This window comes from Thalassophryne amazonica, chromosome 4, assembly GCF_902500255.1.
Source record: "Thalassophryne amazonica chromosome 4, fThaAma1.1, whole genome shotgun sequence".
Taxonomy (NCBI): domain Eukaryota; kingdom Metazoa; phylum Chordata; class Actinopteri; order Batrachoidiformes; family Batrachoididae; genus Thalassophryne; species Thalassophryne amazonica.
Genome location: NC_047106.1, coordinates 62,149,366 through 62,167,529, shown reverse-complemented (window position 1 = coordinate 62,167,529; position 18,164 = coordinate 62,149,366). Strand labels below are relative to the sequence as shown.

Here is an 18,164-nt window from a genome sequence, read left to right as displayed (position 1 = left end):
CATCAGCGAATCGGTCGTGACGCGCGAAGCCTCTGCGCGGCTTTTCATGACAAAATCTCTTGTTAAAAGTGAAATCTGCCGGAAAATGGCTGATGTCCAGCTCTTGTGATAACCAGAGAAAGAGCACACGACGGTCTCGTATCCACAGAGCCATCAGCTTAGAAATGATCCAATGGTTTGTGCCACGTCATCGCATCTCGGAGCGCGGCGCACCGACCGTCCTTAAAGGAGTCCTTAAAGCTGTAGTTAAAGTCCTTATTCTCTGTGAAGCCCGTAAAATTTTCACTGAAAGCCAGATAAATTTTTCGAATGGTTTCCAGGTACCAGTCTCTAACAGCTTCTGAAAAAATTCTGATGGGAAAAAAAGTCCTTTTCATTCTGCCATTTCCAGACAATGAAAATCCGACGAGGGGGCGGGACCACTCCTTCCCAAGGCGTGCTCACAGGCGAATGACGTCACCGACAGGCGTGGAAAAACTCACGCATGCGCACGAGGGTTCAAGCATGTCTGACGTAAAAACATATGAATGAAATCCATATAGTTTTTGAAAAAAATAAAAAGGTACGATACTTTATGGACAGACCTCGTACACTCAACAAAAATATAAACGCAACACTTTTGGTTTTGCTCCCATTTTGTATGAGATGAACTCAAAGATCTAAAACTTTTTCCACATACACAATATCACCATTTCCCTCAAATATTGTTCACAAACCAGTCTAAATCTGTGATAGTGAGCACTTCTCCTTTGCTGAGATAATCCATCCCACCTCACAGGTGTGCCATATCAAGATGCTGATTAGACACCATGATTAGTGCACAGGTGTGCCTTAGACTGTCCACAATAAAAGGCCAATCTGAAAGGTGCAGTTTTGTTTTATTGGGGTGGATACCAGTCAGTATCTGGTGTGACCACCATTTGCCTGGTGTCTAATCAGCATCTTGGTATGGCACACCTGTGAGGTGGGATGGATTATCTCAGCAAAGGAGAAGTGCTCACTGTCACAGATTTAGACTGGCTTGTGAACAATATTTGAGGGAAATGGTGATATTGTGTATGTGGAAAAAGTTTTAGATCTTTGAGTTCATCTCATACAAAATGGGAGCCAAACCAAAAGTGTTGTGTTTATATTTTTGTTGAGTGTGTGTGTATATATATATATATATATATATATATATATATACTCTCAAATTGTTATGGATGGGCTGATTTTGTGTTTGTGGACCTTTTTTTTTTTTTTTTTTCATTTTATTTTTGGGAAGTCATGTGATCCACAGAGAAACCTTTGGTTCATTGTTCATCATTTTTTCAACCATGGACGCATACGCAGAACTGCATTTAATGACTCTGTAACACAGGTTAACTACAGCCTGACCCACGATGTGCACACCGGCTGGACTGTGAACGAGTGTGTTTTTGTACCACGTTTAAAAAGTTCCTCAACTTCAGACCATGTCTTGCTGCTGCACTCAGCTCATACAGACGGAACCAGACAGCAGAAAGATCGAAGACAGACGTCAACATCTGCAGCAGCAGACTGATAACAGTGATCCCTCACAATGACCAGTGATAAAATAATTGTACGCTTCCAAAAACTTTAAATCCTTCATGGTTGTCATCTCCAAGATTTAATTTCTCACAATATCGCTTTCGATCTTCGGGATCAAGAGTTGACACGTTGTCTGAAGTCATCTTCCCGTGCGTTTTCTCATCGCATCTGCTTGGAGTCTGGAGTTTTCTGCCTACCGTCTGTGTGCACATGTGTGGAAAGGCGGAAGTAAATAACAACAGCGATCCCATCCATTAGCATGACTAAAACCTTTCAGCTTCTGGGGGGCTCTGCCCCCTGCCTTTTTAAGCATTTTCCTTATTTTGCCTTTCAGCTTCTGGAGGGGCTCTGCCCCCCATACTGCCCACCTTTTTAAGCATTTTCGTTATTCTGCCTTTCAGCTTCTGGAGGGGCTCTGCCCCCCATACTCCCCACCTTTTTAAGCATTTTTCTTTTTTTGCCTTTCAGCTGACCCCCCAATTACAGCCCTCTTAACCCCCTGCTGCTTTAAGAATTTTTTAATGTAGATTAATATTAAAAGTTTTCAGCTAGTTGACAGTAGGGCTGTACAATATGGCCAAATTATCGTATCTCAATAGTCATAGAAATTGTCATGTAAATGTCACTTATATGCTGTATATATTCTTGAGCCGCTTAGGTGGGTAGGGAGAGTTCCCATGGGATAAAAAAAGCTTTTCAACCTACCATCCCCGATTCTCAAGACCAGGCACCTAAGTGGGTCCACTCTCTATTTTTTTTTAAAGATATTTAGGTGTACTTTAGTAAACACTAGTAGAGTTCCACCTTAGATTTGGAATGTATAATAGAAGATATACCTTATTGAATTTTCATATCAATATGATATACGATATGACAATGATTTGACACAGTGCAGCAACAGTGAAAATGAAACATTCTTAAACAAAACAGTAATAATACCACACTCATTTTGCACTCATCATAAGGTTAGGATACTGTGCCCTCCAAAAGTATTGGAACACTTGGAATTTCACACATTTTAATTTGTTTATGCCATTTTAATTACAATAAATACAAAAAAAAAAAAAAATTTCTAAAATTATCTTCCTCAAACGCAAACTGAAAGCAATCTATAACTTGATAAAACCTGTAAATAATAATCAGTTTTATTGACACTTTTCTTTAGATAAGTCAGGGGATGAAAACATGAACATTTCCAAGTCACTGAATGTGTCTTGGACTTTATTTACATCAATTATGAAGAAATACAAAAGTTTCTTTCACCAAAACATGAAATCTAGGCTTTCATCTCAAATGTACTTTGTCAAATTGTAGCTGAACTTTCAGGTCTTCTTTTTAAGAAAATCCTCCTCTACACCACTTCATCAGGAAGCTGGATTTTATATTTTTAATTAATTTATATCAAGTTGTAACGATTTGCTTTCAGTTTGAGTTAAGGAAGATAATTTTAGAAAAAAAAACGTATTTGAAATGGAATAAACAAATTAAAATGTGTGAAATACCAAGTGTTCCAATACTTTTGAGGGCAACTGAGAAACAGTGAAGAGCAGCATCTTACATCTCATATATAGTGCAGCAGATAAGAGAATATTTAGAGTGGAATCCTGCAAATGGTGATACAAGCATCAAATTTGGCACAAATAATCCACAGACATGAACTCTTTAAAAAAAAAAAAAGATTGACCACTTGAATTTTCAGTAGGCAGCCAGGTAGGGGTCAACTGAAGAATTACACAGGGGTCAAAATTAGAAGACCAATCATATAGAAAACTAAACCACATTAATTGCCTGATCATAAATATTCCAAAAAAGGTTTAGTTTGGACAATCTGTGACTGAATGTTATGAGGTAAAAGCAGCAAGAATGGTGACAAAGGTCAGTTTCAGTTTGTACAGGGGTCAAAAGTTAAAGTTGCTCCATTAATTTTGCTCCAGCTGTATTTGTGCTGAATTTGATGCTTGTATCACCATTTGAAAGATTGTTTCAGTTATCTGCTGCACTAATAAGCAGAGGTGGGATGAAGTCACCAGCAAGTCACTCTCAAGTCATGATTCGAGAAGTCACGTCTCAAGTCAAGTCCCAAGTCAAGTCTCAAGTCATAATGACTAACAATCAGTGCAAGCTCACTTGAGACTTGAGTTGAGACTTGTGACTTGAGACTTGCAGTTTCACTACTTGGCAGTGACTTCGTCCCACCTCTGCTAATAAGCCAACAGAGCATGAACCAGCTGCTGTCTGTTAGCTTAAACATGTGTATATAAGCCAACCCAAATTAAAGGAGAAATGCCGCTTTTAACAACCTGGACCTCATTTGTGACTTAAAATATGGTCGTTTACTCACCAATATAAGTTTGGTGTCATTAGAAGTACATAGCTCAAATGACATTTGTCTTCTTCTACTAAGGTGGATTACAACTTTTTGCGGTACACAGCACCAACTACTGGACAGGAGGAACCTAGCAGTCAAAGTGACTCACTGATTTGAAAATGCAGGTCTTTCAACCAGACGTGTGGTGCCGTGACATGTCAATCATCTGTGTCCAATCAGATTTCAGGGAGTCCAGTGAAACCCCGGCCTCCGCTCTCGCTCCACCCATGCCAGGAAGTGTTCAACATTTCCTGTTTCATTGTGACTGAGAATTCGGCACTTCCTGTTTGAGTGTGAGCTTACCATTGAGTTCCCGTGAGATTCCATGGGATCTCATCTGTCAATCCAGGAAGTGTTTGACATTTTAACATTTCCTGTTTTACTGTGGATTTGAATTTTGGCACTTCCTGTTTAGGACACCCTGTACCATGAGTGAGCTTCACGCTGCTGCGTGACGCTTCGCTCATATTATCTGTACTGTAAGTAAAGTATGTTTATATTTAATTTATTTTGCTCTTTTAATTATTTATGTACATCTTGACCATCTAACCTTGGCACGCTGAACATTTTTGTCAACCTCCTTCACTTCATAAAATATTAAAATTTCAGTTCGTTAGCTCTGTTTTTCAGTACTTTAGCCCTTCCCCCAAAAACCTGGAAGCTGAATTCATATAATAAAAGTTAGTGGTTACAGGTAGATTCAGCAAAATGTTGAAGCAGTTTTTCAGTTTAGTGATATTAGGCAAGGGTGGTGACCAGGTGGTTAAATGCACTTGCTTCCAGAGTGGAGAGTTTCCGATTCTTGGTTGCCCCTGCCCATTTTCAGTGTGGAGTTTTGTCAGGAAGGGCATCCGGCATAAAACTTGCGGATCCTCCTCGGATCTGCTGTGGCAACCCCCAGTCAAATAAGGGTGAAGCCAAAGGGATGACCATCGGTTTGACGGCATGTCACGATATGCATTATACAGTATCATTTGTACAGGTATATGTATCCTAGCATAAAATGACAATGGCAGGAGGGCATTGTGAGGCAGAGAGTTATTTAGTTTATACTCCTATTCTGCTACTGCACATTGGCATAATCTCAAATAAGGAAACAACATGGTTGTGTGACGTTCCAGTTTTACGTTGCCAACTTGGACAGTGGTATGTCCCTGTAAGCAGCATGGAGTGGAGACAGTTTTTTTTTATCCTCCACCTGCCCAACCAGTGTATTGGCGATGTCCATATATCTCCAAGGCTCTTTGTCCCAAACTAACCAAATCTGGCACATGGGTAGGCATAGCAGAGGGAACCATCACCATTGCAACAATGACTTGATTTGCTTATTAATTAGGTAACAGGGACATTGAGTACAAAATCATATTTTGGCTTATAGAAACAATGTACAACTGACTCCAGGACAGTGGCTCGATACCAGATGACCTTACTGTTTATATAAAAAAGTTATGTAGTGCACAATTTTACCCAGAGCTGGGCAGGTTATTTGGTGGTTCATGGCTTGTTGTACCTTGTGAGTGACTTTGTCAGCCTAACATTGGTGAGCATGTTATCATTGATGGTAGGATAATATATCATAAAAGAAAAGCAAATACCTGGGCTTCCTATGCACTGCAGTTTGTCTGCATTTCTTCACATTTAATATAAATATAAATCTTTGCCATCTGAAACACTATGGTGGTTTGAAGCTTCTTTTGATGTGCAGCAGAGATGATATGCTGTTGAGAGTTGGGAAGGCTGCTTGTCAGCATGTCAAAAAAGCCTCTGTATCATGTGAATACCTGTAACTACATTTGCCTGAGGCACTGCAAATGAAAGAATTATTAAATGATAAATTCATTATGTAATATTTATACTGTCTAGACAGTTGAAAACATTTAGATAAGATTTTTAGCACATATTGCCCAGCTTCTCTCCTTCGGGAGAAGGCATGTGGACAACAGTAGTTCCTTTACATTCCTTTACATTTAAAGAAACAGCCACAAAAATTGGTAATGAATATAATTGTTTAAGGATGTGTGACCTCATTTTCTGTGGGGTATTGTTTGATCCAAAGTTTGTATATAAACTGTTTTAATATCTGTTAAATACAGTGCATCTGGAAAGTATTCACTGTTCTTGACTTTTCCCCATTTTATGTTACAGCCTTATTCCAAAATGGATGAAATTCATTTTGTCCTCAAAATTCTACACACAATACCCCATAATGACAGTGTAATTTTTTTATTTGCAAATTTATTAATAATAATAATAATAAAACAAAACCTAAGAAACCATGTGTACATAATATTCACAGTCTTTGCCATGATGCTCAGAATTGAGCTCAGGTGCATCCTGTTTCCACTGTTCATCCTAAACTGAGCGATTGGAGGAGAGGGGCCTTCATCAAGGAAGGTGGACCAAGAACCCGATGGTCACTCTGTCAGGGTTCCAGCATTTGTCTGGTGGATTGCTGCAGAGATGGTTGTCCTTCTGGAAGGTTCTCCTATCTCCACAATCAGGCCTGTATGGTAGCATGGCCAGATGGAAGCCACTCCTTTGTAAAAGGCATATGGCAGCCTGTCGGGAGTTTGCCAGAAAACATCTGAAGAAGGACTGTTTGACATGAGAAACAAAGTTGTTTGATCTGATGAGACAAAGATTGAATTCTGTGGTGTGACTGCCAGGTTTCATGTTTGGAGGAAACCAGGCACCATCCCAATAGTGAGGCATGGTGGTGGCAGCATGCTGCAGTCTTACAAGACTGTGTCATACCTGGCAATGGGGTCAACCCCACCTCCTCACAAAGATAAATGTTTCTGTCTCCTCCATGCTCAGAGTTGCTCTCAGACACTTCCTGGATCACTCTTAAACTAAGATTCCTTGCTCTGACAGGACTCTGAGATTGTGAATATGGGCCTATAAATCAACATATCGTACCTAAGTTCTTAGGTTTCCATTTGGTAGCATAATGATTATACTTTTTATTTTCCTGTAGTATGCTAACAGAGTTACTTTAGATAGATACCAGTACACTCACAGCTTCTGCTTCTACAGCTTAGCCTACTAACTATATTTGATTTCACTACTAGTCTACATACTAATTACCTTTACTACAATCTTCTCCTGTGATGTCTTATCCTTCTTATGTCTTATTACTTATTATATTACATATACCTTTTGCTTGGGTGGGTAGGGAGAGTTCCCATGGGATAAAAAAAGCTTTTTAACCTACCATCACTGGTTCTCAAGACCAGGCACCTAAGTGGCGCTACTGTACTCTTTTCTACTCTCCTATTTTACTCTTCCTTTTTAGATATTTAGATATACCTTTGTATACTGGAGAAGGGGTGGTGGCCAAGTGGTTAATGCACTTGGTTTCAGTTCAGAAGGTTCCGGATTCAAATCCCACCCCTGCCACATTTCTCCATGTAATGTGGAGTTGCGTCAGGAAGGGCATCCGGCGTAAAACTTGTGCCAATTCAACATGCAGATCCATCTTGGATTTGCTGTGGCGACCCCGAGTGCAAACAAGGGAGCAGCCAAAGGGACTTACTTAGATATAACTTTGTATACTGGCATAGTTCCACCTTAGAATTGGAATGTAATATATAAGATATACCTTACTGAATTTTCATGTAGGAATTGAAACCACAGGACGCCTCAGGAGGCGGAAGCAGCTCTCCACCAGCACTGTTTACGGTGCGGGTGGGGAGCTGTTGACCCTGACTGGGGATGTTGTCGGGCGGTGAAAGGAGTACTTCGAGGATCTCCTCAATCCCATCGTCACGTCTTCTGAAGAGGAAGCAGAGACTGGGGACTCAGAGGCGGACTCATCCATTACCCAGGCCGAAGTCACCGAGGTGGTTAGAAAGCTCCTCGGTGGCAAGGCTCCAGGGGTGGATGAAATCCGTCCTGAGTACCTTAAGTCTCTGGATGTTGTGGGACTGTCTTGGCTGACACGCCTCTGCAGCATCGTGTGGCGATCAGGGACAGTGCCTCTGGAATGGCAGACCGGGGTGGTGGTCCCTCTGTTTAAGAAGGGGGACCAGAGGGTGTGTTCCAACTATAGGGGGATCACACTCCTCAGCCTCCCCGGTAAGGTCTATTCCAGAGTACTGGAGAGGAGAATTCAACTGATGGTCGAACCTCGGATTCAGGAGGAGCAGTGTGGTTTTCGTCCTGGTCGTGGAACAGTGGACCAGCTCTACACACTCCATCGGGTGCTCGAGGGTTCATGGGAGTTCACCCAACCAGTCCACATGTGTTTTGTGGATCTGGAGAAGGCGTTCGACCGTGTCCCTCGTGGCACCCTGTGGGGAGTGCTCCGGGAGTACGGGGTCCGGGGTCCTTTGCTAAGGGCTATCCGGTCCCTGTACGACCACAGCAGGAGCTTGGTTCGCATTGCCAGTAGTAAGTCAAACCTGTTTCCAGTGCACTTTGGCCTCCGCCATGGCTGCCCTTTGTCACCAGTTCTGTTCATTATTTTTATGGACAGAATTTCTAGGCGCAGCCAGGGTGTAGAAGGGGTCTGGTTTGGGAACCACAGAATCTCGTCTCTGCTGTTTGCAGATGATGTGGTTCTGTTGGCTTCGTCAAATCAGGGCCTTCAGCGTGCACTGGGGCGGTTTGAAGCCGAGTGTGAAGAGTCCGGGATGAAGATCAGCACCTCCAAATCCGAGGCCATGGTTCTCAACCGGAAAAAGGTGCTTTGCCCTCTTCAGGTCGGTGGAGTGTCCTTGCCTCAAGTGGAGGAGTTTAAGTATCTCGGGGTCTTGTTCACGAGTGAGGGACGGATGGAGCGTGAGATCGATAGACGGATTGGTGCAGTATCTGCAGGTGATGCGGTCGCTGTATCGGACAGTCGTGGTGAAGAGAGAGCTGAGTAGGGGGCAAAGCTCTCGATTTACCTATCGATCTACGTTCCGATCCTCACCTATGGTCATGAGATTTGGCTCATGACCGAAAGAACGAGATCGTGAGTACAAGTGGCCGAGATGAGTTTCCTCCGCAGGGTGGCTGGGTGCTCCCTTAGAGATAGGGTGAGGAGCTCGGTCACTCGGGAGGAGCTCGGAGTCAAGCCGCTGCTCCTCCACGCCGAAAGGAGTCAGTTGAGGTGGCTCGGGCATCTTTTCCGGATGCCCCCTGGACGCCTTGCTGGAGAGATGTTCCGGGCACGTCCCATTGGGAGGAGGCCCCAGGGAGGACCCAGGACACGCTGGAGGGACTACATCTCTCGGCCTGCTTGGGAACGCCTTGGGGTTCCCCCGGAGGAGCTGGGGGAGGTGTCTGTGGATCGGGAGGTCTGGGTGGCTTTGCTTGAGCTCCTGCCCCCGTGACCCGTCTCCAGATAAAGTGGAAGAAAATGGATGGATGGATGGAATCGAAACCAGAGGTCACAGAACTAACACCAGAACATGAACCAGGACAGCATCATACATTTGCATATTGAAAATGTGTATAAAATTACCCTTTGAAAGCAGAGAATCACACCGGATAACCTTGAGATTTAATCGCATATTCAACACACCAAGGTTTAGCCCTGTCCTTTCTTTTGATGCCTTGTTTCTTGAAGAGTTGCATTTAAGGCCTGAATAGTTTCTTCAAAAGGTGATAATCCCATGAAAATCTAGCCTGCCAAAATATGTTCAAAAATCATTTAAGTATAGTATTTCTAAATTAGGCTACTCGTATAACATTTTCAATATTTGTGTGAACTGACTTGACCTGTGTCTTTTCCCCCTGTAATTTATTCATGTAAATATACTGCTTTGTTCTGTTTGTAGTACTACATACGGTCAATTTTAAGAAATTTGACCCAGATGACATCAAATTTCTGGATGAAAATCATGTAAGTAACCCTCATTTGTTTGTTATTGTTTAATCTGTGCTCATTTTTGAAAGGTGGAGAAACCATATGGCTCATCATGAAGTGCATGTCACATTGAAGTGTACACTGACTATTCCGGGCGAAAGACAGAGCTTTAGTGTTCATACAACTGACGGCCTGATACAGGAAACAAGCTTTGCACTGGGCAGATACACTGCCATCTTTCAGGCTGAGGTTGTGTGGAGCTCCTGATTAACCTCAACTTTAGGGGTAAAAAAGTTTTTATTTACTCAGCTAGTCAGGTGTGTATAAGAGCCGTTAACGGGTCACTTTTCTCATCAGCTTTGGTGTGGGACTGTGCCCAGGCACTTAATACACTGGGAGATATGTAATATTGTTGTAAAAAAGCCCCTGTCATACATAGCAAGAATGTGCAGGAACCATGCCCGACACAGCAAATATTGCCATAATCCGACACAGTTGGGAGGAAAAGAGATGTGGTCAGCCGTGTCAGAACACATACCTTGTCCACACCTGCACGATGCCATCCAAAGTGCTGAAATGATCATTCAGCCGAGTGGGAGGATTTTAACCACAGGCTGTGAAACACTCCTGGGCCGTTGTTGGAGGTGAGACTCATGTTTATTAATGCTATCACGACTTGTCATATCAGTTCCATGTCGTGATCATTTATTACAAGGAGAGATCCATTCAGCTCCAAGCCTGACACGTGCAATGACACAATACTGCCCACCACGGAGAGGCGCAGCTGCTCGTGTTATGATGGAGACAATAGTTCACATTATTTAAGTTGCCCATGGGAAAGAATGGACAAATATGTGTACTGTAAGGTCTATTGTGGATATAACAACCTCTTCAGATTTGCGGCTGCGTACGCACAGTTGCGCATGATGCTTTCTGTTTGATAGCCGCTGTTCACATTCACTGTACATGACAATAATTCATATTTATTATCATGATGAAGCGTACCAAATACATTTCAACAGTTCCTTTGTGCTCCATTATTATACGTGGCACGTGCAGGTCATACCGGCAGGCTTTGCCGTGCCAGACCCATCTCGAGGTTACCCTCATATGCGCTCAAATTGTTTCGGATCCCGTTTTGCCACCATCGGAATATGCAAATTGCAGTCAGATGGTTCTCAGATTGCACATGGACCACCGTCGGATAGGTGTCCCATCTTGACGGCACCCGGAGGGTTTTGAACATGTGCATCACACTCGGTGCAACCGCCCAATTTTGACCAACTATGCGGACTCTCGCAGATGGCTGTCAGAACGTTTTGGAACTGAAACCCGACACTTTTTGGATGTGTGCAGATTTGTCATTCTGACGCCATTCTGCATGATTCTGGCTATGTGTGATGGGGGTATAAGGTTTTCTAGGCAGCTAGTTGGCCTGCCTAGAAGTATAATAAGTACAGTCGATGGGACTCTGAGGTCACAACCTCTTGAACAGACATAGAATGGTAATGAAACAGGTCAGTACATGTACAGCTTGGGGGGACGAACCTGAGACTTCTCTCCATTTTTTTGGGCCAGTGTCCAGCATGGGGTAGACTTACGCAGAGGTTTTTGGGTTCCTTTATCTTGGAACCTGACCAGATTGGGAAACTAAAGCTAAGAAACCTGGTATCCTTTATCAAGGGTACCAAAAGGTCTAACTAAGAAGGTTTGTTTTGGGGGTGCAGTGGGCCCATTTGTGGCTGACGCTCTGCTGGCCTGATAGTCCACCCCCCTCTTTCCTACCCTAACCTACAGTGAATACACACAGTTATTCATCACTGCTCTTTCCAGTGCATAAGCTGATGAGATCAAAATGATAATTGAGAAGTTCTTACTCATATAAATAAAGGTCCTGTAGACTTGCAAGAAATGTTCATCTTTAATGCAATTGGTTCCAGGTTTGTGTCATTACAGTCTGCATAAAGAAATTATGAAGGTCACTCAGGTTTACCTTGTTGAGAATTCCAAAATAGCAAATGTGCATGGCCTTTCCTTTACCTCAGATGCCTAAAATGGTGATGGAATACTGGTCTGGCTGGTATGACGTTTGGGGGGACCTTCATCATGTATATACTGCTGAGGGTAAGCTGGGGGTCAACTCCATCCACACATACAGTCATCTAAATTTGAGTGCATCTCTGTTTTGGCTCTCCCGTTAGACCCTGAAATCGACTTTTTTAATGCTTTGCAGAATGGACACATTTTAAATCTCAACAGAAATTATGAGACAACCTGTTATCATTAACTTGTTTTATCAGTCATCATCTAGATCATAAAAGTGGTTGTTTATTCAGAAGGTGTTGCCGTTAATCATGTTCGAGAAATAACAACAGAAATTCTTAGATATCAAGTGTCCAAATAAGATCTGTAATATTCAACTTAAGAAGCAAGACAAGTAACCCACTGGAAGTAAGACTATAAAAAAGAAAACTACTGTGGTATGGACATCTACTAAGGTTGCCTGAAGAAGCACCAGCAAAAAAGCAAGAAGGAAAGCAAGGACATACACCAAAACCAAGAGGTGGACAGAAACTGACATAGTTAAAAATGATTAAGGACTTTGAAAGCATCAAAGGTGGTCATTAAGAACAGCTATGGTGGTAGATATAGCAATAAACTATATAATCATAAGGCGTAGGCAAAAAGTAGGCATATTTGGCAGGTTGTGGGGAACTACACAAAAAACAAAGCAGAAGAGCTGTCTTAAATAGGTAGAATTTGTGAATTCTGATAAATGCAACGTTTTTATACTTATTCATTCATGTGGGGCAACACTGTGACTTAGTGGTTAGCACTGTTGCCTCACAGTGAGAAAGTCATGGGTTCGATTCCCACCTGTGGCCTTTCTGTGTGGAGTTTGCATGTTCTCCCCGTGTTTGTGTGGGTTCCCTCTGGGTACTCCGTCTTCCTCCCACATCCAAAGACATGCAGGTTAGGTGAAATGGAAACTTTAAATTGTCCATAGGTGTGTGTGCGGGTGTGAATGTGTTTGTCTATATGTGGCCCTGTAACATACTGATGTCCTGTCCAGGGTGTACCCCGCATCACGCCCGCAGGTATAGGCTCCAGCCCCCGTGACACAATCTCCTCCGGGAAATCTGATTTTCTCCTACATTCAGAAAACATGCTTATTTAGGGTCTGCTCCTTTCTCTGCCCCTGACCAGGACAGAGTCTCTACATCTGGAGTTGGTCTCCAGACTGTGGCTTCCCACTGCTCCCAGTGGTTGGATAGTGTCTAACTGTAATTAGGATGGGTTAAATGCAGAGGACAAATTTTGTTGTATGTATGTGCAATGACAATAAAGGCCCTTCTTCCTTCCTTCTTTAGCCTATAGAATCCAGCGATAAGCACCAACAGCCCTTGGAGCCCAACCCCTGGCAAAAATTATGGAATCACCGGCCTCAGAGGATGTTCATTCAGTTGTTTAATTTTGTAGAAAAAAAGCAGATCACAGACATGACACAAAACTAGTCATTTCAAATGGCAACTTTCTGGCTTTAAGAAACACTATAAGAAATCAGGAAAAAAAAATTGTGGCAGTCAGTAACGGTTACTTTTTTAGACCAAGCAGAGGGAAAAAAATATGGAATCACTCAATTCTGAGGAAAAAATTATGGAATCATGAAAAACAAAAGAACGCTCCAACACATCACTAGTATTTTGTTGCACCACCTCTGGCTTTTATAACAGCTTGCAGTCTCTGAGGCATGGACTTAATGAGTGACAAACAGTGCTCTTCATCAATCTGGCTCCAACTTTCTCTGATTGCTGTTACCAGATCAGCTTTGCAGGTTGGAGCCTTGTCATGGACCATTTTCTTCAACTTCCACCAAAGATTTTCAGTTGGATTAAGATCCGGACTATTTGCAGGCCATGACATTGACCCTATGTGTCTTTTTGCAAGGAATGTTTTCACAGTTTTTACTCTATGGCAAGATGCATTATCATCTTGAAAAATGATTTCATCATCCACAAACATCCTTTCAATTGATGGGATAAGAAAAGTGTCCAAAATATCAATGTCAACTTGTGCATTTATTGATGATATAATGACAGCCATCTCCCCAGTGCCTTTACCTGACATGCAGCCCCATATCATCAATGACTGTGGAAATTTACATGTTGTTTTCAGGCAGTAATCTTTATAAATCTCACTGGAACGGCACCAAACAAAAGTTCCAGCATCATCACCTTGCCAAATGCAGATTCGAGATTCATCACTGAATGACTTTCATCTAGTCATCCACAGTCCACGATTGCTTTTCCTTAGCCCATTGTAACCTTGTTTTTTTTCTGTTTAGGTGTTAATTATGGCTTTCGTTTAGCTTTTCTGTATGTAAATCCCATTTTCTTTAGGCGGTTTCTTACAGTTCGGTCACAGACGTTGACTCCAGTTTCCTCCCATTCGTTCCTCATTTGTTTTGTTGTGCATTTTCGATTTTTGAGACATATTGCTTTAAGTTTTCTGTCTTGACGCTTTGATGTCTTCCTTGGTCTACCAGTATGTTTGCCTTTAACAACCTTCCCATGTTGTTTGTATTTGGTCCAGAGTTTAGACACAGCTGACTGTGAACAACCAACATCTTTTGCAACATTGCGTGATGATTTACCCTCTTTTAAGAGTTTGATAATCCTCTCCTTTGTTTCAATTCACATCTGTCGTTTTGGAGCCATGATTCATGTCAGTCCACTTGGTGCAACAGCTGTCCATGGTGTGATCACTCCTTTTTAGATGCAGACTAATGAGCAGATCTGATTTGATGCAGGTGTTAGTTTTGGGGATGAAAATTTTCAGGGTGATTCCATAATTTATTCCTCAGAATTGAGTGAGTCCATATTTTGTTACTGACTGCCACAATTTTTTTTCTTGATTTCTTATAGTGTTTCTTAAAGCCAGAAAGTTGCCATTTGAAATGACTTTAGTTTTGTGTCATGTCTGTGATCTGCTTTTTTTCTACAAAATTAAACAACTGAATGAACATCCTCCGAGGCCGCTGATTCCATAATTTTTGCCAGGGGTTGTGTATATATATATATATATATATATATATATTCATTGATGAATTAAATAGAAATACCTCATTTTAATCAATTTTCCATGGTCTCTAAAGTGTTAGCACATTTGTTCCCCAACTGTCATTAATGTGCGGCACTATGACCACATTGAGGTTATTCAGAAACATCTTACTTCAGTCGCAGAGCCTGCAGCTTGGTTTTTGCTCCTGTCAGTCCCTGCAGCCATCCACAGTTTGATATGTTCTAAATGGAAAGGGTCGGCAGTTATAATTTTGTTCCTCGGTTATAAAGGGAGAAGAAGAAGAACTGTCGCTTTGCAGAAAGTGTCACTGCTGTGAAGTGAATGCTGGAACATTCAGTGAGAATTCCTGTCTTTGGCAGTTTGGTGCTCTGCAGACTGTAACGCACTCAGCAGTTGGTCACAGTTGGTCACTTTTACCATGACACCCTTCAAGTCCAACCTTGTCACTCAGCCTGTTCAGTTTTTATTCATGGAGACGTACATGCCCTTAATCCAAATCCATAAACTCGGTTCAATTTGAGTGCTAAAATCCAATTACAATTCTTAATTACTATCTCTGCTATGTTCTCTAGAAAATATCAGTAGCTAATTTCTGCAAAGAGGTAGGCAATATTTTGTTGGCATGAGTGCTGTAATGAATTAGAGGAACCTGTAATAGGATGTGTGACTGAGGTCCATCTGTGTTTCAACTGAAGTGCAACTGAGGGCAGTGGATTATTAAAATGATGGCTCTGGCTTGTTAAATTTAAATAGATTCTTTTTTTTTCATTTTGTTCCTCGTGGCATTTAATTTTTAGCTGTCTAGATGTTATTTACTAGTTCCCCAAGTGGTTGTATCATAAAAACTTAGTTATGCAATTCATTCCATGTATTTTGTCACATTTATCTAATTCTTCATTTTTTAAAAGACATGGTGCCTGTGGTCACAAAGATCCTTGAAGTGGGCATGTCAATCAACCTCTACATGTTCCACGGAGGGACAAATTTTGGCTTCATGAGTGGGTCATTTCCCCTTCAACCACCAGCAACAGCATCTGTTATAACAAGCTATGGTAAGTAAAACAGAAATTTGTGCAGTGACCTTGGTAGAGCCAGTAGAATCAAATCAAATTTATTAATTTATATAGCGCCAATTCACGATGAAATTGTCTCAAGGCGCTTCACACAACATAAAAAAACAATTAAAAATTTAAAACACAATAAAAAGATGACCATAAAAGAAAGACAACCATAAAAGAATTCAAGAATAAAAACACATCATAACACTAATGATAAAACAGGGAAAACAAATGAGTCTTTAAACGTGACTTAAAAGTCTCCACAGTATCCGACTGCCGAATGTGTACTGGGAGATTGTTCCACAGAGCTGGGGCACGGTAGGAGAAAGCTCTGTGACCGGCATACTTTTTATTCACCCTTGGAACACACAGAAGTCCTGCACCCTGAGAATGCAGGGCCCGAGCCGGTACACAGGGGCTTACCACGTCAGCCAGATAGGGAGGTGCAAGTCCATGAACAATTTTATAAACTAATAACAGTACTTTAAAATCCGATCTTGCAGGAACAGGAAGCCAGTGCAGGGACGCCAAAACGGGCATAATGTGGTCAAACTTTCTGCTTTGTGTCAAAAGTCTGGCAGCAGCGTTTTGAACCAGTTGAAGACCCCTAATCCTGGACTGCGGTAAGCCAGAAAATAGAGCATTACAATAGTCCAATCTAGAAGAGACAAATGCATGAATCAGAGTCTCAGCATCAGCCATAGACAGGATGGGCCGAATCTTCTCTATATTTCGCAAATGGAAGAAAGCAGTCCTCGTAATGTCTCTAATGTGGAGATCAAAGGACAACGTAGGATCAAAAATTACTCCAAGGTTCCTCACTTTATCCGTATGATGTATAACACACGAACCTAAGCTAAGTGCTAGCTGATCAAATTGATGCCGATACCTCGCTGGACCAAGAACCATAACTTCAGTCTTATCAGAATTTAAAACTAGACATCCAACTTCTTACTGATGCAAGGCAATCTTCCAAAGATTTTATGTGAATGAGATTACCAGCAGTTATTGGCATGTACAATTGAATGTCATCAGCATAGCAATGAAAGGGAATCCCAAAGCACCGCAGTATATTCCCAAGGGGTGCTACATAAAGGGGAAAAAAGCAGGGGGCCTAAAACGGATCCCTGCGGAACCCCAAACTTCATGTCCCTACGATCAGAGGAGGTGCCATTACACAATACACAGTAAGAACGACTGGACAGGTATGACGTCAACCATGCAAGAGCAGTTCCAGTAATCCCAAAGTGATTCTCCAGCCTATTGAGTAAAATATGATGATCCACAGTATCAAACGCAGCACTAAGATCCAGCAGCACCAAGACTGTAGTGGTATCTGAGTCCATTGCTCGCAAAAGGTCATTCACTACTTTAGTAAGTGCTGTCTCTGTGGAGTGATATTTTCTAAAAGCAGACTGCAGTGGCTCAAAAAGATTATTCTCAGTGAGGTAGTACACGAGCTGTCGCGAAACCACTTTTTCCAGGATTTTAGAACACAATGATAGATTTGATATCGGTCTATAATTCTTCAATACACTAGGGTCGAGATTGGATTTCTTAAGTAATGGTTTAATCACTGCAGACTTGAAACATTTAGGAACAGATCCAGAAATTAATGAGAGATTTATAATTTCCAGCACAGTTGGTCCAAGAATGGGCCACAGGTCCTTAAACAGTTTTGTTGGTATAGGATCAAGTAAACAGGTTGTGCTTTTAGTAGACGTCATGAGCTTCGTCAAAATACCATCAAAATCTGTAAATCTGGGTAACACCTCAGTGGGCGCATCCACCTCCATAGCAGTGTGCAGTGGTTGGACCAAAGCCTGCTGAGATATGCTCAACCTAATATCCTCAGTTTTCTTCTCGAAATAGTCCAAGAAGTCCTGTGCTGAAAAGGGAAAGTGAATAACAGGTGGCTATCCATGAATGAGAAATGCTACAGTTTCAAACAAAAACTTTGAGTTATGCTTGTTTTTATTGATAAAATCAGAATAATAGGCACGCTTTGTAGCCAGTAGTGCCTGCTTATAATCTAAGACAGCAGCACGCCATGCAAGGTGGAACACCTCTAATTTAGAACTACGCCATTTCCGTTCCAAACCTCGAGCCTTCTGCCTAAGGTCACGCAAGTAACCACCTGAACCAAGGTGACTATGCCTTGGGAAGGCGTGGCCTTAAAAGAGGAGGCACAACCTTATCCAGTGTAGCCTTGAACGTTGAATTCAAGCCATCCGCAAGACTGTCCACTGATTGAATATTCTCCAACCCTGAAGCCAAAATTTCAGGCAGTCTGGCTTCGAGTTCAGTCATA

The 18,164-nt window shown here is 42.0% G+C and overlaps 1 protein-coding gene across 3 annotated transcripts in view; it reads left to right on the top strand.

Annotated features, from left to right (window-relative positions):
* Positions 1-18,164, top strand: part of LOC117508293 (beta-galactosidase-1-like protein 2) — a 104,773-nt gene that overhangs the window by 26,807 nt on the left and 59,802 nt on the right. For all 3 annotated transcript variants that reach the window (XM_034167987.1, XM_034167988.1, XM_034167989.1), the window contains exons 8-10: positions 9,685-9,749; positions 11,759-11,837; positions 15,704-15,847. In XM_034167987.1, the coding sequence (XP_034023878.1) occupies positions 9,685-9,749; positions 11,759-11,837; positions 15,704-15,847 (288 nt within the window). The remainder of the gene's footprint in view (positions 1-9,684; positions 9,750-11,758; positions 11,838-15,703; positions 15,848-18,164) is intronic.